Genomic DNA, 22,671 nt, shown 5'->3' with positions numbered 1-22,671 from the left:
AGCTGTAACACCTGGTGTATGTGCATACAACATTAGGGTATGTGCACACTATGGAATACGTAGAGACATGGCAATTCTTTAGTTTGGCTCCAAAGCTCTCAGATAAATCTCTCTGTGTAAACGCACCATTATAAGCTGGTTTTAGCCTCTGAGTGTAAACTAGAATACTCCAATTTGCCCTTTTAACAATTTCCGGCTATTGTATTTATGTTATGAATCAGCTTAATTTATATAAAACAAGCTCCCCCGTTTAGACCAGGTTCCCACATTGCCATCCCTGCCTGCGGTTGAAACCATGCTCCCATGTGGTCATCGGTTACATTGCCGTTAATTTGCCAATTTCACATGGCTATTGGTGAAGGAATGGGTGTCTGTTTTGGCTGAGGAGTTTTTCACATTGCCATTGTGGCTTCTGTTATATCTGAACTTTGATAGCAGCGCTGGCCCTGTGAAATGACAAACACCAGTAACTTATAATCCTTTTGACTAGAAAAATAGATTAACATTCTGTTCTTTTTTGCCCTGTCACATTTGACATTACCACCAATGGAGCCTCCCCTTTGACAGTATTAGTCAAAGCCTGGAGCAAACTTGTTGTCATGGGTTAGTTCTGCTCCATAAGACAATACAAAAGAGGTGTAGGCAGGCATTGCTGAATGATTAACAGTAGACCGTCGCTGCATAACAAGCATACCTGATAAATGTCTACCAATAGGCTATATGCGTTAGGAGTGACCACACATACAGTACAAGATAATTCCAAACTCTTAAAGGGGTTATCCAGCACTACAAAAACATGGCCACTTTCCCCCTACTGTTGTCTCCAGTTCAAGTGCGGTTTGCAATTAAGCTCCATTTACTTCAATGGAACTTCAAAACCCCACCCAATCTGGAGACAACAGTAGGGGGAAAGTGGCCATGTTTTTGTAGTGCTGGATACCCCCTTTAGGTAAAAATAAATAAACACACAAAAGTAAATTAACCTAAAACTGGTCATGTAGTAAAAAAAATAAATCATGTGTGATAGTTACCATTAAAGGGGTTATCCAGCGCTACAAAAACATGGTCACTTTACCCCTTTCTTGTCTCCTGATTGGGTGAGGTTTCAAACTCAATTCCATTGAAGTAAATGGAGCTTAATTGCAAACAGCACCTGAACTGGAGACAAGAGAGGGGGAAAAGTGGCCATGTTTTTGTAGTGCTGGATAACCCCTTTAATACATGGCTAGAAGAGCAGGAGGTGTGGGCTTCATTTGTGTGTTCTGCACTTTGTTTTCAAAGCAAATATGCCTGTTTTTTGGCACATAAATGTGTCACAGTTTATACAGCTCCACAGGGGTCATAAACAGGGCTCATCTCTAGTGTTGGGGGGGTGGGGTTGGTGGTTGGCTCCCCTTTTATTCAGTGTGCACAATTGGACTTTGTTGTTTCTATTTGTTGTCAAATATTACTGCCTTGTTATTGTACTTTTGTGAGAGTGTCCTCATGTTGCTGACCTGCCAATTGTGGTGGCCTGTTTAAATAAACAATTAAAAACAAAAAAACATAAATCTACATCTTTTTCATTATCTCCCACATGGCTACACTCCAGACTGCATCCATGATGTGTACAGTTGCTGCAGTGTGTATATAGCCATGGGAAAACCTAAGTACTTAGAGGCTCCTCATTACTTGCAATCTCATCAATCTTTACAGATAAATATCTTTTTTTTCCAGCTAACAGGCCTAAGAGAGGGGAAAAGAAAACTGAAGCCAGCAGCAACAGCCTGCAGGAGGCTGCCCTGTATCTTCTGAGCTGTCGCCAAGATGTGAATCAGTTTCTGTTAGAGGTAATGTCATGGAATGACAATACTGGAAGGGATTGCTCATTGTTCAGTGGTTTTCCAGTTTCATCACATGGAAAAAAACAGTTACAAAGACCATCTTACTTTGGAATGGTTTGTAGTGTAAATAGTGATTGCTTACATTGGAAAATAGAGGTTATAGGTCCATGCCGGACACTTGTTGCCTGCTGTCCAGCCAAAATCAAGGATAAGAGAGTGCTTCCTGGTGTTGTAAAGTCTGGACGCGCTGCCTCACTGGTTTACCATGATCAGTTGCTAGAATAGGCACAACTGTAAAGTGATTGTCTGGTTTTATAACATTATTAGGAAATCCTTAGGAGTTGAATGGGAGCTGAGCTGCAGTAACCCGTAACCTGCAGACGGTGCAGGGTTTCTGGCGCCATTTGCAGTGTATAACTGCAGCAGCTAATCCAATATTGTTGCTGCACCTCCCAGCTTGCTTCATGCCCGATGAAGAGAACACAATAAGAAACGCAACAAGCTTTAGATCAGGACAATAGACATGACAAAAATGTGCAAGATTAGTTGGGAGTAGAGATGAGCGAACTGTTGACATTTGGATCTCACTGCCAGGAGAAGGTGGATGCAGCCTGAGGACTGCCTGGAAAAGATGGATACAGCTACATGCTGATCATTCTGGTTCGTACAAACTTTGGTCAATGTGTAGAATCTATAAGACCTCTTTTGTCACCAGCACAATACTCTGTGTGACTCCGCAGGTCCCAAAACTTGTTTTATCCGTAATCCTGCAACTTATTTTGAATCCTGGTAATCCTTCCTCAATCACGGATCTAGCACATTTTTGGCATGATTGTTGTCCTGGTGCGAAAATTATAGTTTCATACAGTAAGTCCATGATTACTATTGGCAGACAGGGCCTGACCATTTTCTCTTTAGGTAGAATCTCCTCCATGTAAGAAGGAGTGCCTCAATGACTGCTCAGCCTCTGGGCATTCTCAGACGTCTATTACAATTACAGAACCATTCATTGGTAAGTGTACAAAATTAGTTTTAAGCCTTTTCTTAGCTATTTCTGTTACTGAGAATGCTGATTGACAACCAATATGACAACTTTTACTGGCCCTGTTGGGGTTGTTGTCTAGCTAAACTCTTGCATGGCAAAACTCTCTATTTATTTAGTTAATATTCAGCCATTGCTTTATTGCTGCAGATTTCCTATACAAAAGTGTACAACCATTGTAAGATATCCTTAGGAAACAGATGCCACATAGATTTTTTTTTTCCACCTCAGCATCTGCGTTGCGAGATCAAGCCTTCCACTTGAACTTACCACCAAATGTCCTGGGTGCTACAGCAAGTCTGTCTAACATCCTGAAGATTTGCCATAATGTAACAGATGGGGCAGAAAGAACCATGCTAAGCCAGGAGCAGAGGGTAAGCCATATTTACTGGAAAATAAAGGAAAAAATGGATGTGGTAATTATGTGACTCTGCATAGGTATAAACTAGAGATGAGTGAATTAATGAGAGATGGTTTTGGGTGCCTGGAAAATATGAAGTGTGGATAATTGTAAGAGCCAGCTCACCAGGTTCACAAGCTGCCCCGCACGGTCCATCACTCCAAACTCTGATTAGTGATTCCAAGAACGATACACTGGACCAGCGTGTGCAGGTGAAAATTCAAGATTCTTTATTATACGACCCATAAAATCACAGGCACATCAACCAACTTCTCACAAGCGTCTACGCGTTTCCGGTGCAAGCGCACCCTTAAAGGGGTATTCCCCCCAAGAGCTAAAAAAATGAAATGCTCCCAAACCTAGCTGGTCTTACTCGCCAAGTCCCCCTGAGTATTTTGATCCGTCTCCCATCTTTCTAGCTGCTGCCGTTCCTGAGTTACAAGTTTTTCTAAAAGCCAATCTATATCCAAGATAGGAAACTACATTTCCCATCATGCAATGCTTCTGCCTGATGATGGCGATGTAGCAGAGCTGAGACAATGAAGGAGATGATGACAGTGTAGCAGAGCTGAGTTGGGGTGACGGCGTAGCAGAGCTGAGTTGGCAGTGACGGTGTAGCAGAGCTGAGTTGGGGGAAAGGGCGTAGCAGAGCTGAGTTGGCGGTGACGGCGTAGCAGAGCTGAGTTGGCGGTGACGGCGTAGCAGAGCTGAGTTGGCGGTGATGGCGTAGCAGAGCTGAGTTGGCGTTGACGGCGTAGCAGAGCTGAGTTGGCGTTGACGGCGTAGCAGAGCTGAGTTGGCGTTGACGGCGTAGCAGAGCTGAGTTGGCGTTGACGGCGTAGCAGAGCTGAGTTGGCGTTGACGGCGTAGCAGAGCTGAGTTGGGGATGACTGTAGCAGAGCTGAGTTGGCGGTGACGGCGTAGCAGAGCTGAGTTGGGGGTGACGGCGTAGCAGTGCTGAGTTGGCGGTGACGGCGTAGCAGTGCTGAGTTGGCGGTGACAGCGTAGCAGAGCTGAGTTGGCGTTGACGGCGTAGCAGAGCTGAGTTGACGGTGACAGCGGCGATTGCGGGGGGGGGCGGAGCTAGCCGCGGGCGATTGTGGGGGGCGGAGCTAGCCGCTTGCGATTTGGGGCGGAGCTAGCCGCAGCGATTGTGGGGGGGTGGGCGGAGCTAGCCGCGGGCGATTGCAGAGCTAGCCGTGGGCGATTGCGGGGGGGGGGGGGGTATTGCGGAGCTAGCCGCGGGCGATTGCGGGGGGGGCGGAGCTAGCCGCGGGCGATTGCGGGGAGGGGGCGGAGCTAGCCGCGGGCGATTGCGGGGGGCGGAGCTAGCGTGGCCGATTGCGGGGGCGGAGCTAGCCGTGGGTGGAGCTAGCCGTGGGCGATCGCCTGGGGATGGGGGGGCGAAGATTGCGGCTGGGGGGGCGGTTGATTTGTGGGCCAGAGGGCTGTGTGCTGCGGGTGAGTGCTGCCAGGAGGCTCTGGGCTGGGGGTGACCGGGTGGCTGCTGTTAGAGAGGGAGACAGTCACAGCTGCGCTGATCCCTCTGTAACAGCAGCCACCGCATCAGTGTTCTCAGTCACTTCACTGTGCTTGGACTGAGGACACGTGATGCCGTCTCGAAGGTCGGGGCCAGGAGCAGGGAGCGTGTTGGGTTGGACTGAGGTCTGATGATTCTATGCAATCCGTGGGGGTGAATGCAGCTGGATAACAGCAAAACTGTGCAGAATCCATAATAACTGTATATTGGAAAGATGGAAAGCTACGGGTGGGCAGCGTATTAATGCAAAAATAATTTTCGGGGGGAATACCCCTTTAATCATGACAGATAGTGTAATAGATGGATATACTTTTATACATCAAGCAAAAGTGTATCCATCTATACATCAAGCAAAAGTGTATCCATCTGTTACCCTATCTGTCATGGTTGATGTGCCTTCGATTTTATGGGTCGTATAATAAAGAATTGAATTTTAACCTGCACACACTGGTCCAGTGTATCATTCTAAAAAAATATGAAGTGTCATTTTATTGACTTAAATTCCAGTTAAAGAGGATGTACCACGAGGTACATCCTCTTTAATCTGAACCGACAGATCGAACAGCACCGTCACGGGGAAGCCGGTGCCGAAGCTGGTTCCTGTGCACGGCGCCGTTCTATGCACCGGAACCGGCTGGTGCTCAAGCACTGGAGGCCGGCCGAGCCGCCCCCAGTGGGAGGGAATTCCCTCCCCTCTATGACGCGGCTCCATTCATTCTAATGGAGCCGCGTCATACAGGGTAGGGAATTCCATCCCACTGGGGGCGGCCAGGCCTACCTCCAGTGCTTAAGCACCAGCCTGTTCCGGTGCATAGAACGGCGCTGTGCACGGGAACCGGGCCACGGTCCGAAAAAACGGACCGCGGCACCGGCTTCCACGTGACGCCGCCGTTCGATCCGTCGGTTCAGATTAAAGAGGATGTACCTGGTGGTACATCCTCTTTAATATGGGGGTTTCCTTACAGGAGCCACCCCTTTGGCTGGGTCCTTCCCGGAGGGATATCTGGCTAGTCCTGTGTTTCGAGACTCTTTGATGAGGCTCCACAGGCTCTTCTTTTGCATATTAATTTTTCCCAGGGGGCAATGCACCTAGGACTTTACTGCTTTGAGCGCTTTTACTAGCAGTCGGCAGTGTTGTTGTTTGGCTGGTCTCCCTGAGATCAGCGATCTGTTTCTCTTATGATCAATAAAGTGTATGCATTGCTGGCCACTCAAACAGCTGCAGGCACTGGTGCACTGTGGCTCTGAGATGCTGTGCCAACGTGATGGCATTGGCACTGGCCTCTAAGCCCCTGTTCATATAATATTAAACTGCTTGATGTATACGCAGGGAAGCTCCTGACATATACCTCCTGTCGTCAGTCCCACTGTAGAGGCATTTAATGGATAACATTACCCATAAGAACAAATGGTGAAAAAAATGGTGTCCACTACCTCTCTCCAGTATTTTTGAATACTGGGGCATTTCCATAGCATAGGTAAGTAGTCAGAGTTCTTACTACCACATTTGGGACACTCGTCTGCTCTGGCCCGATTTTTGAAAAGCCAAGTGGGGTAAAAATGTAAGCAGTTAAAAATTGAACCAGTTGTTGATTTTTGCTTCATGAGGACTTTTTTTAGAGTTATAGGGCCAATGTCTTCCAATTTTTGCTTATTACAAAGAGAATGAGCCATTAACGTATTGTCTAGGGCATGGGTCTCCAAACTGCGGCCCTCCAACTGTTGTGAAACTACAACTCCCATCATGCCTGGACAGCTAAAGCTTTGGATTTGGTTGTCCAGGCATGATGGGAAATGTAGTTTTGCATCAGCTGGAGGGCCGCAGTTTGGAGACCCATGGTCTAGGGGAACCCTATATATTTTCTTGAAATCCCCATTTTTCCCACCATTCGAATAGCTAAGTGTGTGATATATTGAGTGTGAGAAAACTATAATATTCCAAGTGTCTTTTAGCATGAATGGCATGAATTGGTTTATATGACAACCAATGTGAGAGTTTCAGGCCAAAAAGATTTAATCCGTCCATTCTTAAAGTGACACTGTCACCCACTTTTTGCATTAGGACTTCTCTACACAGGTGTAACAGGTAAATTTCACAGTTTTCACACCTTATTTTATATCATACATCATGGTGCTTGTTCCAGTTAAAGTGATCTTTTATCATCTGTGGATTGTGCTACCTGGGTGGAGCTTCACGGGCGCAGTGCCACTGTAGGCCTCACCTACAAAGCATAGGCCCAGCCCCCTCTACGGCCATTGTAACGGGCCAGCCTAAATGTCTAGGCCCATGCGTCAATGATGCAACTGAGGGGCGGAGTCTACCGTGGCAGTGTGGAGCAGGGCTAAGTGGTGCTGCGTCTGTTAAGCCCCACCCAGGTAGTACAATCCGCAGATGATAAAAGATCACTTTTTAATGGAACAAGTGCCATGACGTATGATATAAAATAAGGTATGAAAACTGCAAAATTAACCCTTTACACCTGTGTACCTGTGTAGAGAAGTCATAATGCAAAAAGAGGGTGACAGTGTCACTTTAAATAGATGGTTAGTGTACTTGATACCTAGACTATCCCAAAGTGAATGATCTATAATTTTATTAAGTTCTAAAAGGTTAAAATTCTCTCAAAGGGGAGAAATTGATGCTATTATTAATACCATGGAAAAACTCTGGTGTAAGAACTCTACCTCTAGTGCAGTTATGGAATGGGTGTATAGCGAGTGCACTACTTGGCTGGCACCAAATGACCTAATTAGTATGTATAATTAGTAGGCTCTCTAGCAATACCCCTAAAATATTATCTCGAAGTATAATTAAATACGCTTGTGGTACGCTTGTGGCCCCGTCGGACGTTCATACAGGCAGATCCCGGTCTCTGGAGGAGGAGACCGCAGGATCGTGTGATGGCGTCCCTGCGGGTGCTGGAGCTGAATAGCGGGATCTAGGGCCGCAGTGCAGATCCCCGATCCCGCTATTCAGCTCGAGCACCCGCAGGGACGCCATCACATGATCCTGCGGTCTCCTCCTCCAAAGACCGGGATCTGTCTGTATGAACGTCCTACGGGGCCACAAGCGTACCAATGCTGAGCGGGTTACAAGGGGAGGAGGAGATACAGCTTATGTACCCCCGGCCGCTCACTCCCGGGTATGTGGAGCGGGTCAGTGCCTGTCCGGCTGGGAGAAGGAGATAGAGCTTATGCCCCCCCCCCAGCTGCTTTCCCCCTTCTGCCCAGATCCCCCCCCCAGCTGCTCCCCCCCCCCTTCTGCCCAGATCCCCCCAGCTGCTTTCCCCCTTCTGCCCAGATCCCCCCCAGCTGCTCCCCCCCCCCTTCTGCCCAGATCCCCCCCAGCTGCTCCCCCCCCCTTCAGATCCCCCCCAGCTGCTTTCCCCCTTCTGCCCAGATCCCCCTATTTCTTGTAATTCTATAATACATATGAATGCTCAGCTTAGCTGAGTGTGCATGAGTTATTAATGGAAAATCTGCATAGCTGTATACCTGTATATACATATCTTGTAGTGTGTGTGCATAAATACATAAATAATACTGCCACTACAGGACTTGCATATTTGAGTATACAGCTACGTAAACACTACAGGATGTGTATATACAGGTATACAGCTATGTACACACTACAGAACATGTATATAAAAGGTATACAGCTATGTACACACTACAGAACATGTATATAAAAGGTATACAGCTATGTACACACTACAGAACATGTATATAAAAGGTATACAGCTATGTACACACTACAGAACATGTATATAAAAGGTATACAGCTATGTACACACTACCGGATGTATATATACTGGTATAGGGCTATGTACACAGTACAGGACATGTATACAGCTATGTTGCTGTATACCTGTATATAAACGTCCTGTAGTGTGTACATAGCTGTATATACAGATACTGTACTATGTACATAGCTGTATACCTGTGTATACATATCCTGTAATGGCTGTATACCTGTATATACACGTCCAGGTCTCTGCTGAGACCCCTAATAATGACAAATAATAATAAGGACAATAGCCTATATGGCCCAGCCTTGTGTTGCTGCTCAGTGAGTTATTTTTTTTAAATAAGAGTATAAAAAAAAAAAGTATCACCAGGTTTGCACTGTCAAGTGGGTGTGGCTTGCAAAAGGGGCGTGTCATAATTATCGCTCAGTTATCGCTACCGCGGCTATATGTACGATTAACCGCGATAATAATTTAGGCCAATATCGCCCAGCCCTACTGTGAGCTAATAAATGGTGGGACCGGTGGTAGGTGGTTATGGCAGTATATTTCTGCAATATATTCAATAGTAGTAGCAACTCTTTATACGCGTTTCAGAGCACTGCTCAGCTCTTTCCTCAGTAATGAGTTGCAAATGGAGTCTGTTCGTATATGCAGCATTTAAATATATGTTGAGTCCATGTTAATTGCAGGCCTGGGACTCTCCAGGTTCTTGCTAATAGGTGGACTGGATTTTACTTTCATGACTTCAATTGAAACATAATGTTGTTTACAGTTTGGAAATGATCCTGCGTATCAATATTTAAATATAGTAATATACTTATCATGCAGTATGGATAGATTACACATATCACTTTTATAGAACACTATTTTCTTACACGAAATATAGTAGGTCTATTTTATTCTATTATTAATTCCAGTTATTCTATTATTAACCCCTTAAAGGGAACCATTCACCCCGTGGCCCCCGGCAGAAACTGACATACAGTGACATAAAGGTCAATATACTTACCACATCGCTCCCGGTCCCGTCCCGAATCCCGTTGTTGACACGGAGAAATCGGCGATTCTTCTTCTCGCGCCCATTATGGTAATGAGTGCCGCCGGGCCCGAAGTCCAGCCTTCTCCCCGCCTCCGACTCTTGATTGACGCCGGGTCCTCTTCCTCCTCGTCTTCTTTCTTCTCGCCGGATCCCGCGCAGGCGCCGTGACAGTCGTTTTCGGCGCATGCGCAGTTCACAATTGAAGCCGCTCCGCAGCTTCACTGCTTACTGCGCGTGCGCCGATTGCCTCGAACACGTATCCTGTTTACCGCGCAGGCGCAGAGAGTTGATGAGACCATCGCAACGGCGCCTGCGCGGGAATTCGTCAGAAGACTGAAGACGTCAATCAAGTTCCAGGAGGCGTGGATGGGCGGCGACGAGAAGAGGACCTCATGAATAAGTTGGACTCGTCCGTCGTTTCCTATGGACGTTGGACTCATCTCAGCTCATTACCATAATGGGCGGGAGAAGAAGAATCGGCGATTTCTCCGTGTCAACAACGGGATCCGGGACGGGACCGGGAGCGATGTGATAAGTATATTGACCTTTATGTCACTGTATGTCAGTTTCTGCCGGGGGCCACGGGGTGAATGGTTCCCTTTAAGGACAGAGCCTGAAATGGCCTTAATGACAGAGACAAATTTTATGAATATGACCTGTGTCACTTTAGTCATTAATAACTTCGGGATGCTTTTACCTATCCGGCTGATTCTGAGACTGTTTTCTCGTGACATATTGTACTTCACATTTCTGGTAAAATGGAGTCGATACTCATAACGAATCTTTATGAAAAACACCAAAATAACCTGAAAAATTGTGAAAAACTGCATTTTTTACACTAAAATGTTGTTCTAGCCTTCATTTTTCATTTTTACAAGGGGATAAAAGAAAAAAAAAACACCAAATGTGTAGCGCAGTTTCTCCCGAGTACAGAAATACCCCACATGTGGACATAAAGTGCCAAGCGGGCGCAGGACGAGCCTCCAAAGGGAAGGAGCGCCAATTGTCCTTTGCAAGCTGGATTTTACTGGAATGGATTTCAAGGGTCATGTCGCATTTACAGACCCCTCGTGCTGCCAAGACACTGGAAACCCCCCACAAGTGACCCCATTTTGGAAACTACACCCCTCAAGGAATCTAACAAGGGGTACAGTGAGCATATGGACCCCACTGGTGACGGGCACAAATGTGGAACAATGTGACGTGAAAGGGAAAATTTTCATTTTTTCACTTTCTCGGCACAAATGTGGCCGTCATCAAGGGGTCCATATCCTCACTGCACCCCTTGATAGATTCCTTGAGGGGTGTAGTTTCCAGAATGGGGTCACTTGTGGGGGGTTTCCAGTGTTTTGGCAGCACGAGGGCTCTGTAAATACGACATGGCGTTCATCATCCATTCTGGCCAAATCCAGCCTCCAAAATCCAAATGGCGCTCCTTCCCTTCGGAGGCTTGCCCTGCACCCACACGGCGCTTTATGTCCACATGTGGGGTATTTACGGACTCAGGGGAATTGCTCTACACATTTTGTGTGTTTTTTTTCTCTTTTAACCCCTTGTGAAAATGAAAAATTTAAGGCTAAACCAACATTATAGTGTAAAAAATGTAATATTTAAGTTTTCACGCCATATTGTTCCACATTTGTGCCCGTCACCAGTGGGGTCCATATGCTCACTACACCCCTTGTTACATTCCTTGAGGGGTGTAGTTTCCATAATGGAGTCAATTGTGGGGGGGTTCAACTGTCTTGGCAACACAGGGGCCTTTTAAATGCAACAATGCCCTTGGAATCCATTCCAGCCAAATCCAGCCTTCAAAAACCAAATGGCGCTCCTTCCCTTTGGAGGCTTACCCTGCACCCACATGGCGCTTTATGTCCACATGTCGGGTATTTCCATACTCAGGGGAAATTGCGCTACACATTTAGTGTTTTTTTTTTTATCTTTTAACCCCTTGTGAAAATGAAAAAATCAAGACAAGATCAATGATTTAGTGTAAAAATTAAACATTTTTTACACTAAATGTTGGTCTAGCCTTGATTTTTTTCCTTTTCCACAAGGGGTTAAAAAAGAAAGTGAACACAAAACGTGTAGGGTAATTTCCCCTGAGTACGAAAATACCCCACATGTGGACATAATGTGCCATATTGGCACAGGGCAAGCCACCAAAGGGACAGAGCGCCATTTAGAGGCTGGAATGGAGGATGGAGGCCATGTTGCATTTACAAAGCTCCTGTGCTGCCAGAACAGTAGAAACCCCCCACAAGTGACCCCATTATGGAAACTACACCCCATAAGGAATCCAACAAGGGGTGCAGTGAGCATATGGACCCCACTGGTGATGGGCACTTACGTAGAACATGTGTCGAGAAAATAAAAAATACCATTTTTTTCATTTTCACGTCCCAAATGTGGCCGTCACCAGGGGGCCATATCCCCGCTGCCCCCCTTGTTAGATTCCTTATGGGGTGTAGTTTCCAGAATGGGGTCACTTGTGGGGGGTTTCTACTGTCCTGGCCGCACAGAGGCTTTGTAATTGCATCATTGCATCCTCTAATGGGAATGGCAGCCATACCTACTTAGCTGGGGAAAAGGGACAATTCTAATTTATTTGGGGGTATTATGCCAATTATTAGTTTATAAGGTTGGAAATGACAGGTGTCCATCAAATTCAACCTGTGTTGATCCAGAGGAAGGCAAAAAACCCTTGTGAGGCAGACGACAGTAGCCTCATCACTGGGGAAAAATTCCTTCCCGACTCCATAATGGCGATCAGAATAATCCCTGGACTAATGTGACCCCTGAAATAGGAATAAGGGACAGAATTTAGATAATGTAGAACCCCAATGACGTGTGGTACGCCTTGAAGCGATCCAGTATGCAGAGGCCGGGGCGATCAGGACAGGTGTCATACTGGAAAATGTTGTCCTTCCTGATCCCCCTATTACGCCACACTCTGCACTTCTTCTGGGGTCTCCCTTTCTCCAGTGTGGGGGACGTCACCTGGAAAATGTTGTCCTGGTGCGATACGGGGTCCTTCATATCCAGAAGCGCTGGGGCCGCTATATGGCTACTAAATATTAGGGCTTTATTACGGCTTCTGATATTTTTGGATTGTGCCGCAAGCTACAGTAGCTCGGGCAGCGAGGGACTGGAAGAGGGGGGTGCTGGTATAAAAGTTATCCCCGTACAGGTGGTAACCTTTATCCAGCAGTGGGAAGATCAGTTCCTGGACGATCTCCCCACTAACTCCGAGGATGGGGGGAGGGGGCATCTGGGGGCAGGATTCGGGTGTCCCTTCCTTCATACACTGTAATGGTACATGTACACTGCGGAAAGGCGAAGGATAACCCTTTGTGCATTCCGCAGCTGGCACCCGCCGGCGGACTGATGCAGGCGTGCGTCTCCGCTCGTGTCACACTCCATTCTATGCACGGGCGGATTCCGCTCTCCGTCCAACGTGTTCATTCTTTGGACGGACAACGGAATCCGCCCGTGCATAGAATAGAGTCTATGACACGGGCGGAGACGCGCGTCTGCATCAGTCCGCCGGCGGGTGTCAGCTGCGGAATGCACAAAGGGTTATCCTTCGCCATTCCGCAGTGTGCACGTACTCTAAATCTGTAAGTGTACCCTGAGGTACACTCAGAGTTTGTAGAATTTCACGCCATACCGTGATCTCTTATTGGGACGGTACTGGTGGAAAAGACGTGTCTGGGGGGAAGCGTACGCTACGCTACCCCCAGACATGTCACTGGATGATGAGGAGGATGAGGATGAATGGAGGAAAGAAGGATCCCCCCCCATTCATTCTCACTGGCTGTTTCGGTGTTGGAGGCAATAATAGCATATGCATCCGACGCCGAAAACACCCTGGGGGACATCTTTATACGGGGACTAGTATATGGGGTATGTAAATGTTTATTGTAAAACTTTATTCCATGTAGTGTGGTGTAATGTAGTGTTTTTTAAGTTTTTTTGACAGTAAGAAAATAATATCCCTACGCCAAGAAAGGAGCTGCTGATAAATGCCGCACTTACGTGCGGCACTTATCAGCAGACAGTGGCGGTAGGATATAGGGGGGAAAAACGCTCCTACGCCAAAAAGGAGGAGTTGCTGATCAGTGGCACACTTATGTGCGGTGCTGATCAGTACTCAGCGGCGTTAGGGCGCAAAAAAAGTAAAAAAAAAAAAAAATTGGGGGGGAAAAAAAAATAATAAATCTTTTTAACCCAAAGCAACTGATCAGTGAATGATATTCACTGATCAGCCGCTAGGGGGCAGTAGAGCGACGCTGCCGGAGATTACCGAGGCCCGCCGAAAACGAAGACCCGAGTGTTTCCGAAGATTTCCGACGCTGGACGAACGAACCCGGAAGCGACGCGAAGAAGACGCGAGGACGGCGCGGACCGCACATCTTCGCTCCGGACGGCCAGATCAGGTGAGTATGGTACACCTGCACCACACACACCTGTTCTGCACCTCTCAGCTACCTAGCTGGGGGGTGCAGAACTCGGCAATACTGTTTTTTTACAGTATGATCGCCATGATGGGCCGGCCGGTACTGGCCGGCCTATCACGGCGATCGTGGGGGTGGCACCGCGGCCATCTTTGTTGGGGACACTTATGGCGATTGGTGCTATCTTGGACAGCACCAATCGCCATTGCTTTCCGGGCCACCGGGTCACCGATGACCCGGAAAGCTGTTTTCAGCTGCTATATGCTGATCTGTATTGATCAGCATATAGCAGCGATCGTCGGCACGGGAGGGGTTAATCAACCCCCGTGCCGACGAGCAGAGATGGCCTGCTATACATTATAGCAGGCCATCTTCCCCGACCGCTGTGTGTGAACACACAGCGATCGGGGAAACATCGGGCGTACCTATACGCCCATTTGCGTTAAAGCCCACCCTGCGGGGGCGTATAGGTACGCCCGATGTCGTTAAGGGGTTAATACCAGTTGTTGTTTTTTTTTTTTTAACCAAACCTTCCCCCAAAGTGTAAGGGTAATGAATGCTCTATAGGGTCCCATCTGCCACCTGTATGATTCCAAGAGTTCAAATAAAGAGTTATACAGTGGAGCCCTGGATTACGAGCATAATCTGTTCCGGGATCATGCTTGTAATTCAAATCACAATTAAACCAAAGTAAATTTTCCCATAAAAAATCCTTGAAATGCAGAAAATTAGTTCCATCCCCCCACCCCCCAAAATAATGTTTTTTTTTTATTTTGAATAACATGTGAAACAAATTAAACATTTAGAAACAGCTGGATATGTAATATTATAAGTTGCTGTACAATATAGCAATCAGCATGTGGAGTATAATGTATAGTAAGGGCATAAACCTGAAAAAACTGCAGCAGTTAGTAGATTCAGGATGGAACTGCAGATCCCCATAATGCAGTGGCGTAGTACAACAGGCTAAAATAGAAAATCAGGGCTGCTTTCAGAGGTCTATGTGGTCACATAATATCAATGGGGAAGGTTGAGGGGGGGGTGTCCAGCATGGACCAACCAGGAAATGAGAATCACAGAGCTATGCAGGAGGACAGTGACAGAAACTTTTCTGTACAGCAGTGTGAGTAACTGAATGTAAGTGCAGGCGCATTATAGCAGCAGTGTGTATAGCTGAGTGTAAATTCAGGCAGATTATAGCAGAAATTGAGAGGATGGGAAACACAAGGGCTGACAGAGACTGCAGGGAGCATGAAGGAATGAGCAGGGCAGATGTGGGCACAGTATAGCAGCACTCTGTCTGGGGAGAGAGGGGTTACAGCTATAAAGTGATTACCCCCACTGTCCTGTTCCCTGATGCAAGCCCCAGCCTGAAGTGGATCTGCTATGATTTGGAAGGTGAGGGAGATTTCCTGGGTCACAGTACAGGGCTGTAGACCACACTATGCAGACCATGCCCCTCCCCTGCTCCCCCTCCCACCCAGTACAGGGAGCTTTTAAACCAACTTACAATTTTGAAAAACTGTAAGCTCTTCTTGCAAAATGCTCTCAATCCAAGTTACTCTTAAACTAAGATACCACTGGAGTTAAAATTTTCTATCCTTAAGTGGGATCACCCATCAAGTAAATTCTTATTTCTCTTCATCTGAAAAAGCTTAGAACTATAAAAATAATATCTGAAATTCCCCCTCTCTCAACCAAATCTATAAATGGATTGTACCTACTGTGTTTCCCTGAAAATAAAAAATCCTTCTAAAACAAGACACCCCAACTAACCTAAAGTAAGGCAACGCCCAAAAAAAAGGCACCCCTCCGAAAGTAAGGCAGTCTTAGGCTGAGTATGCATCCTCATTTATTGCTTATTTTCTCTACTGCCTAAGACGTGTTAAAAAATACTCCCTGTGCTGAAAACGGTGTCTTATTTTGGTTTAAAAGCTGCTTTTGTGATGTTTTCCTCATATATTTTTTTCATTTTTACAGGAAAAACTGTTGGGTTTTCTTAAGACACTAAAAGGACTTTTATCGGAAAACTGTTTTAGTCGCTCAGTTTTTTTAAAGCAGATATGGGAACAAGAGGTAAGCTTTACTTAAATAAAATAGTAGAGCTAAGGTTAGGTGATGATCGTAGTGGGTTATAACTTTAACAAAAAAAATGGATTCCTTGAGATAGAACTGATATTTTAAGCTATATATATATTGTATATCTCCATGCATTTCTATGGAATTAGATTGCTGTGCTCCTGGGATATGCAGTCTTACACAATTGCAGTTGTTTTAACAAAAAGAAACAAATATACATAAAGAATGCTATAGGTGTTTACAGGGCAAGGAATTTCAGAGAAACATCAAAATATTTAATAATTTTCATTTTTCTTGTGTAGCACCCTCCTCTGTTAGAAGTTGTATGGCACTTACAGAATTTGGACATTGTTGGACTTGAGGATTTATTAGAAGGGTAAGTGATACATGGTAACATACTGTACTAAACCTTTTAAAAGCCATAGCATAGATTTTTTTTGTAACTTTAATTTTCACATCACAAGATGGAGGAAATGGTTATTTCTTTATGTCCTCAAACAAAAATGTGTGGCAGGAGGGGAAGGATAGTTGGGTGGGTGTTTGAATAAATTAGTCCAGAGGGTGTCCCAGTCACCCCACAGTGTTCTCTCTGCATCTGGTCCCCAGTATTAACCACTTTTTTCTGTGACATCCTGTGACATTGACTGGCTCAGGTGGAACACCATTCTATAGTAGTTAGCCACAAACTTGACAAAAATGGCAGGTGATTGAGACCATGGCTGCCGTGTTACTGTGATGCAGCAGGCCCCTGGGGATCCAGAGATCAATTTGTATCTTGAATTATTAGGGTTATACATTCTGGCTGTGTGTTGATGTTTGCCTTTCTTGTGTTTTGTGGCCCATAGGTGCTATTTTCCCACAGACACATCAGAAGCTTAATTAGAATGTGGCTGTTTGTGATGCTCTGACCAGAAGTTCCTCATTGCATTGGTTCTAATTGAAGTTATGGTTAAAGGGGTTATCCAGTGCTGCAAAAACATGGCCACTTTCTTTCAGAGACAACACGACTAGAGATGAGCGAACCGGGTTCAGGTTCGAGTCGATCCGAACCCGAACGTTCGGTATTTGATTAGCTGGGGCTGCTGAACTTGGATAAAGCTCTAAGGTTGTCTGGAAAACATGGATACAGCCAATGACTATATCCATGTTTCCACATAGCCTTAGGGCTTTATCCAAGTTCAGCAGCCACCGCTAATCAAATGCTGAAAGTTCGGGTTTGGATCAACTCGAGCATGCTCGAGGTTCACTCATCTCTAAACACGACTCTTGTCTCCAGTTCAGGTGCGGTTTGCAATTAAGCTCCATTCACTTCAGTGGAAGGTTGGGTTCACATTGAGGAATTCACGCGGATAAACTCCGCAGAATTCCGCCGACTGTACGTGCTCACGGACGCACTCTTTCCGCTGGCTCCATAGACACCATTCTATGATCCAGCTGATTCCGCATTCCGCCGAAAGAACGACATGTCAATTCTTTCGGTGGAATCAGCCGGCCCATAGAATGGTGTCTATGGGGCCGGTGGAAAGGAGCGTGTCCGTGAGCGCGTACAGCCGGCGGAACTCCGCTGAGTTTATCCGCGTTAATTCCTCAATCCACCCGAACTGAACAGCAAAACCCCACCCAAGCTGGAGACAAGAGAGGGGCTGTCTCTGGAAGAAAGTGGCCATGTTTTTGTAGCGCTGGATAACCCCTTTAAAGGACTCGCTGGGGTCTGGAGCTTCCTCCTACAGATGGCTGTAGATCCCTGTTTCCTCTTCTGTCTTTATCTAATGCTAGAATTTTCTGTGACTGATATTTTAACTACATATCTAATATTAGTGTTCTTCTATCTGTAGTTGTAAAGACCCTGGCTCTGCAGTGGACTGGTTTTGCAAGGAGTTGCAGTCACTTTTCCTGTACATGCAAAAGTCATGTGACATAGAGTTTTGCAAGCAGATAATATCCAGTAAGTCTGTAGTATGGATTTTCAAGAGTTGTTTCTGATTATTGATCATACAACAAAAATACAATGACAGAAGGGAATTTTAATCTACATGGGGAGATAAATTTGTTAAAAAAACAATATATGTATATGTAAAGGAGCATCAGAACCCCATCGGACACCCAGCCCCCTACTAGCAGGTAAAATTTAATTAATATTCATTCATACAAAGATATTCAGTGTTAGTGTGTCCCATTTTTGATGCTGCTGCTCTTGTGGTGAAACATGTTGGTGGACATTGACAGAGTACTATATTTTAACATCCATGTGCTAGTGTCATTTTGGTGTTTAGAAAGACCTGCTGGTCTGGATGTGCAGTGCCTCAGGATGCAAGATAAAAAAACTGTATTAAGTAGAGAGTGTTTAGACGGGAGGTTGTTGGACACACGGAGTGCTTTTAAAGTTTTTGTTTGGTCCCACCAATGTGAATATCTGTGTTTACAAATGAATTAATAAATGACATGTTCCTTACTAATAGGCAGCTGGGTTTCTAGTAGTGCTCTCATATTCTTTAGATAAATTATAGTGTCATTGCTACCGAGATACAGAGATTATAGTTGATAAGTAACAGACAATTTGAACCAAAACAAATTATTTTTTTTAAAAATAATACACTGTATAAGAATATAAAGTATGCAGAGGAAACGGGATCCTGCTCTGTAGAGTGCTGTCTGACAGTGCTAGATCAGAGCAGGAGATTCCTATTACACAAAGCGATTTTCTGTTTTCTTTGATTAACGACAATCACAAATGAGCGCTTTTGTGAAAGACTTGAAATCATTCACCATAATATAGGGAATGAAAGTTGTTAGTTACGATTGTAATTATGATCGCTGGTGTGCACTTTATACTATACAAATGAATTAAAGGGGTTGGCCACTTTATAGCAAAATAGTTCTGTCTTATGGACAGAAACACCACAGAGCAGGGCAGCCCAGCCTGGAGGAGGGTAGCCTGATTTTAGCTGAATGAGGTACACAGGGAGCTGCTGTGAGTATATATAGTGAGTACAGTTACTAATATTATACACTGAACTATTTTACTATAAAGTGGCCAACCACTTTAACGATGTGTACATACACTGAACGATTAGCTAACAATGATTTAATGATCAGCTGAAAATATGCGATCAACAACACACAAACGTTTTTTCATTGGTCTGTTGATCGTTGACTGCATACACACGGGAAGATTATTGCCTAAATTGCAGCGATATAGTGGATTTTCGCACAGTAATCTTTCTGTGTAATAGGATCCTTAAATAGCCCCGGAGTTCCCGACACAAACGTTGGTGGCAGCAGAGGGGGTTGTGTCGCCAATTAATGCTGCCAATCAATGGAAGTAAATGTGTAAATGAAGAGCCATACATTTATTTAATAAAAAATTATTTATTTTTTTAATCTCTTGAGTACCTCTTACCTAACAATGAGTGATACAGTTCACTGATAAGTCTCCCAAAATCCCTATACAGTACTTGAATTTTTGTCTGATAGACCCCAGTTCATGAACAATTTTGGAGAAAGAATGCTCCCAGAAAGAATTTCCCTCTTCCAGTGTCATGTATGTGGCAAGCCGTATAGACTATTTTGTGTATGGCTGTGAGGTTAAACAGTTTATTCATCTCTATAACACAGATAATTAAGATGTAAGGGTGATAAGTGAACTGTTGTGGGAGCATGGTACTAGATTCTTTTGACTCCAAACACGTAACATCAAGCAATAACACCCAACAGAAATGAACTGTTAAATTACTTTTCCTTTTTTTTATGAACCTCTGGGCCACATGTGTAATTCCTCTAAAACTTTATGCTTATCCACAGGTTTCTTGACTGTGCTAATTGAAAATGCTTTCAGTAAGGCATCTACATCTGGAAAGAGTTCTGAATGTCCTAAACTTAAGGAGGTAAGTGAAAACACAGGCATAAGTTGTTGTACTTATACTTATGATCTGTTCTAACCCCATTTTTTTTCTATTTTAGATCTCCCTTTCCATATTGGATAAAATGCTTACCTGTAAGTGAGAATCTATATACTATTGTGTCATGGTCACTTTTCTGTGGGGCAGGCAGCCACTGTAAGCAGAAGAGACAAGCAAGATGAGGGACAGGAGTTTAATGCCTGAGATGCATTGAGCATTAATGTAATAAGCATCCAATCTTCTGTTTTATAGCCCAGAGCTGCATTTACAATTCAGCAGGCTTTAGGTCTGAATTTTATGTTAGCCTAAAGGGGTATACTGTAATAACAAATTATCCCATCCAACGAACTTGTTATAACTCCATTCATAATCTGTGGAATTAAAAGATATAGTCTCATAGATCTTAGTCAACTCTTCCATTCAAACAGGGGCAAAGGACCATCCTTCTAGGAATCAGTGGGTCTTAGTGGTCAGTCCACAATTGATCTAGCAGTTATAACTTATTACATGAATACTATATCTATTGGAAAATTATGCCATAAGTGAACAGTTGGTAGCATCTTTTAATGCTCTATAAGAATATGTTTAATGTACCGTAATGGATGGTGTTTTGTTTTTCAGGGTTTCTTGATTTCATCCCTGAAGCCCAAAATGTTGATTCTTACAAGCCGGGAGTAGAACAGAACTGGTATGTAAGGGCTGTTCTATTGAGTTGCATTACTCTTTATCAGTTTTTATTACTGTAAAGAATCACTTTAGTGTGGTAGCACCCAGTTTTTTATAAATAAATAATCCCATTGGGACTGGCAGACCTTTGGTGAGGGGTTGCTGCGGTTGGGAGCAAGAATCTATGAAGATCCCCTGGAGAAGAGAGGCGTCAGATGTATCTAACAGCTTCTTAGCCTCTCTGGTTTATTGCATGTTTGCTAATAAGGGAATACTGAGTTAATATTGGACAACTGTTTTCTTAATATGAATCTAATCTGTCTGTTTATTCACAGGTTAATGGCTTATAACGCGTCTAGATACAGAGCTCGTGTAATTCCAGAACTACTGGAGAATTTCTTTACCCATACATTAAGCCAGGTACTCATCTTCAAGCCAAAGCTAAAAGGTAACATACATGTATTTCTGATGGGTTTTTTTTTTTTTTTTTTTTTAGTTGGGGGGGGACAGTATCACTTTTGTCATATGGGACTGTAATGCATTAGGTTATACTTTTTTCAGATTATGGTTAAGATTTTTTTAAGTCTCTTCAATACATATTTTTCTGTTTTGACTTTCAACATGTTTCACATCATGTTTCAGGATGTAGCTCAGATTTCATATCTACATTAAGCTTTCTTCTGTACTGATTGTCACCCTCTGCTGAATATGATTGTCAATTTCCATGCTAATTCAAGTGTTGATTTGGTTTATATTAACTACAATAGCACTGACTACCAATGCCACAATCACCAGCTGCTATTAACTGATCATTCGCACCAGCTAATTAACCATTTAAATGCTGCTAATAAGGAATCCCTGGTGGTCTAGTCGGGCTATCTGCTTCTCACAATGTGATCGTGAGAAGTTGATACTTGCAGCCCTTAGTAATCGAGCGTAGATAACATTGATCAATGCAGTACATATGTATGCAGTACCATGTTTGCAGTACATCATTGTATTGGAGCCCCCTGTGGCGGACTACAAATTAGTGTTCAGAATTTTTTTTTTCATAAATAAAAAATCCCTTCCTATATTAATAGTTTAAATTGCCCTTTTTTCCTATTTTATTAATAAAAAGATACATTTGCTATTATTGTGTGCAGATTTGCCTGAGCTATAGAATTATCACATTCCTGATCTTGTATGGTAAATGACATATGCGCAAAAACTCGCCAAACCACAAAGTTGCTGATTCTTCGTCATGTTACATGCAGAAAAATTTGTGATCAAAGTGATTAAAAAGTCGGATACAAAAAAAAAAAACTAAAGCAGAAAAATGACACTTCATATAGCCTCATGGATGAAAAAAATAAACGCATCATAAGGATCGTAATAGAGGGATTTTGAACAGATTTATTTAAAGTCCTAGGGGGAGATTTATCAAACTGGTGTAAAGTAGAATTGTTTTAGTTGCCCCTAACAACCAATCACATTCCACCCATCATTTTTGATAGCATCTGTGAGGAATTATCTGATTGGTTGCTAGGGGCAACTAAGACAATTCTACTTTACACCAGTTTGATAAATCCCCTCCTTAGTTTTTTAAAAGCAGTAAAATAATTGGCCTATTATTGTAATCGTACCGACTTGGGGAACATAGATAAATTAAGTGTTTCATTACAAAGTACAGTTGGTGTTGCAAGAACAAGACTTCATATGGGTCTGTAGGTAAAAATAAAAGCACTGAGGAAAAAACTGTAGTAAGAAAACAAAAATTGTCTTAGTCATTAAAGGGGTATTCCTCATTCAAACATAACTTTTCATCTGTTGCTGCTGTTTTTGGTGAAACTAACAATTTATTCCATAATAGTTATTATCTATTCAATCTCCCTCCCCCAGTTCTGAGCTGCTGTTTTCTGCTGAAGACACAAAAAAACTGTGTGAGCTTTTTTCTTTGTCTCCCCCTCCCTTCCAAGATGGTTGATGTAAACAAGT

The 22,671-nt window shown here is 44.1% G+C and overlaps 1 protein-coding gene across 1 annotated transcript in view; it reads left to right on the top strand.

Annotated features, from left to right (window-relative positions):
• Positions 1-22,671, top strand: part of LOC138774680 (Fanconi anemia group A protein-like) — a gene marked incomplete at its 3' end in the record, with an annotated part of 52,091 nt that overhangs the window by 5,788 nt on the left and 23,632 nt on the right. Inside the window, exons 2-11 of the mRNA XM_069955662.1 lie at positions 1,717-1,829; positions 2,742-2,835; positions 3,097-3,239; positions 16,031-16,126; positions 16,432-16,505; positions 17,965-18,074; positions 19,931-20,013; positions 20,090-20,123; positions 20,650-20,716; positions 21,030-21,142. Of these exons, the coding sequence (XP_069811763.1) occupies positions 1,717-1,829; positions 2,742-2,835; positions 3,097-3,239; positions 16,031-16,126; positions 16,432-16,505; positions 17,965-18,074; positions 19,931-20,013; positions 20,090-20,123; positions 20,650-20,716; positions 21,030-21,142 (927 nt within the window). The remainder of the gene's footprint in view (positions 1-1,716; positions 1,830-2,741; positions 2,836-3,096; positions 3,240-16,030; positions 16,127-16,431; positions 16,506-17,964; positions 18,075-19,930; positions 20,014-20,089; positions 20,124-20,649; positions 20,717-21,029; positions 21,143-22,671) is intronic.

The sequence above is a fragment of the Dendropsophus ebraccatus genome, unplaced genomic scaffold (assembly GCF_027789765.1).
Source record: "Dendropsophus ebraccatus isolate aDenEbr1 unplaced genomic scaffold, aDenEbr1.pat pat_scaffold_1027_ctg1, whole genome shotgun sequence".
Taxonomy (NCBI): Eukaryota; Metazoa; Chordata; class Amphibia; order Anura; family Hylidae; genus Dendropsophus; species Dendropsophus ebraccatus.
Note: the sequence above shows the minus strand (reverse complement) of the source record. Positions and strands in the feature narration are given on the sequence as shown.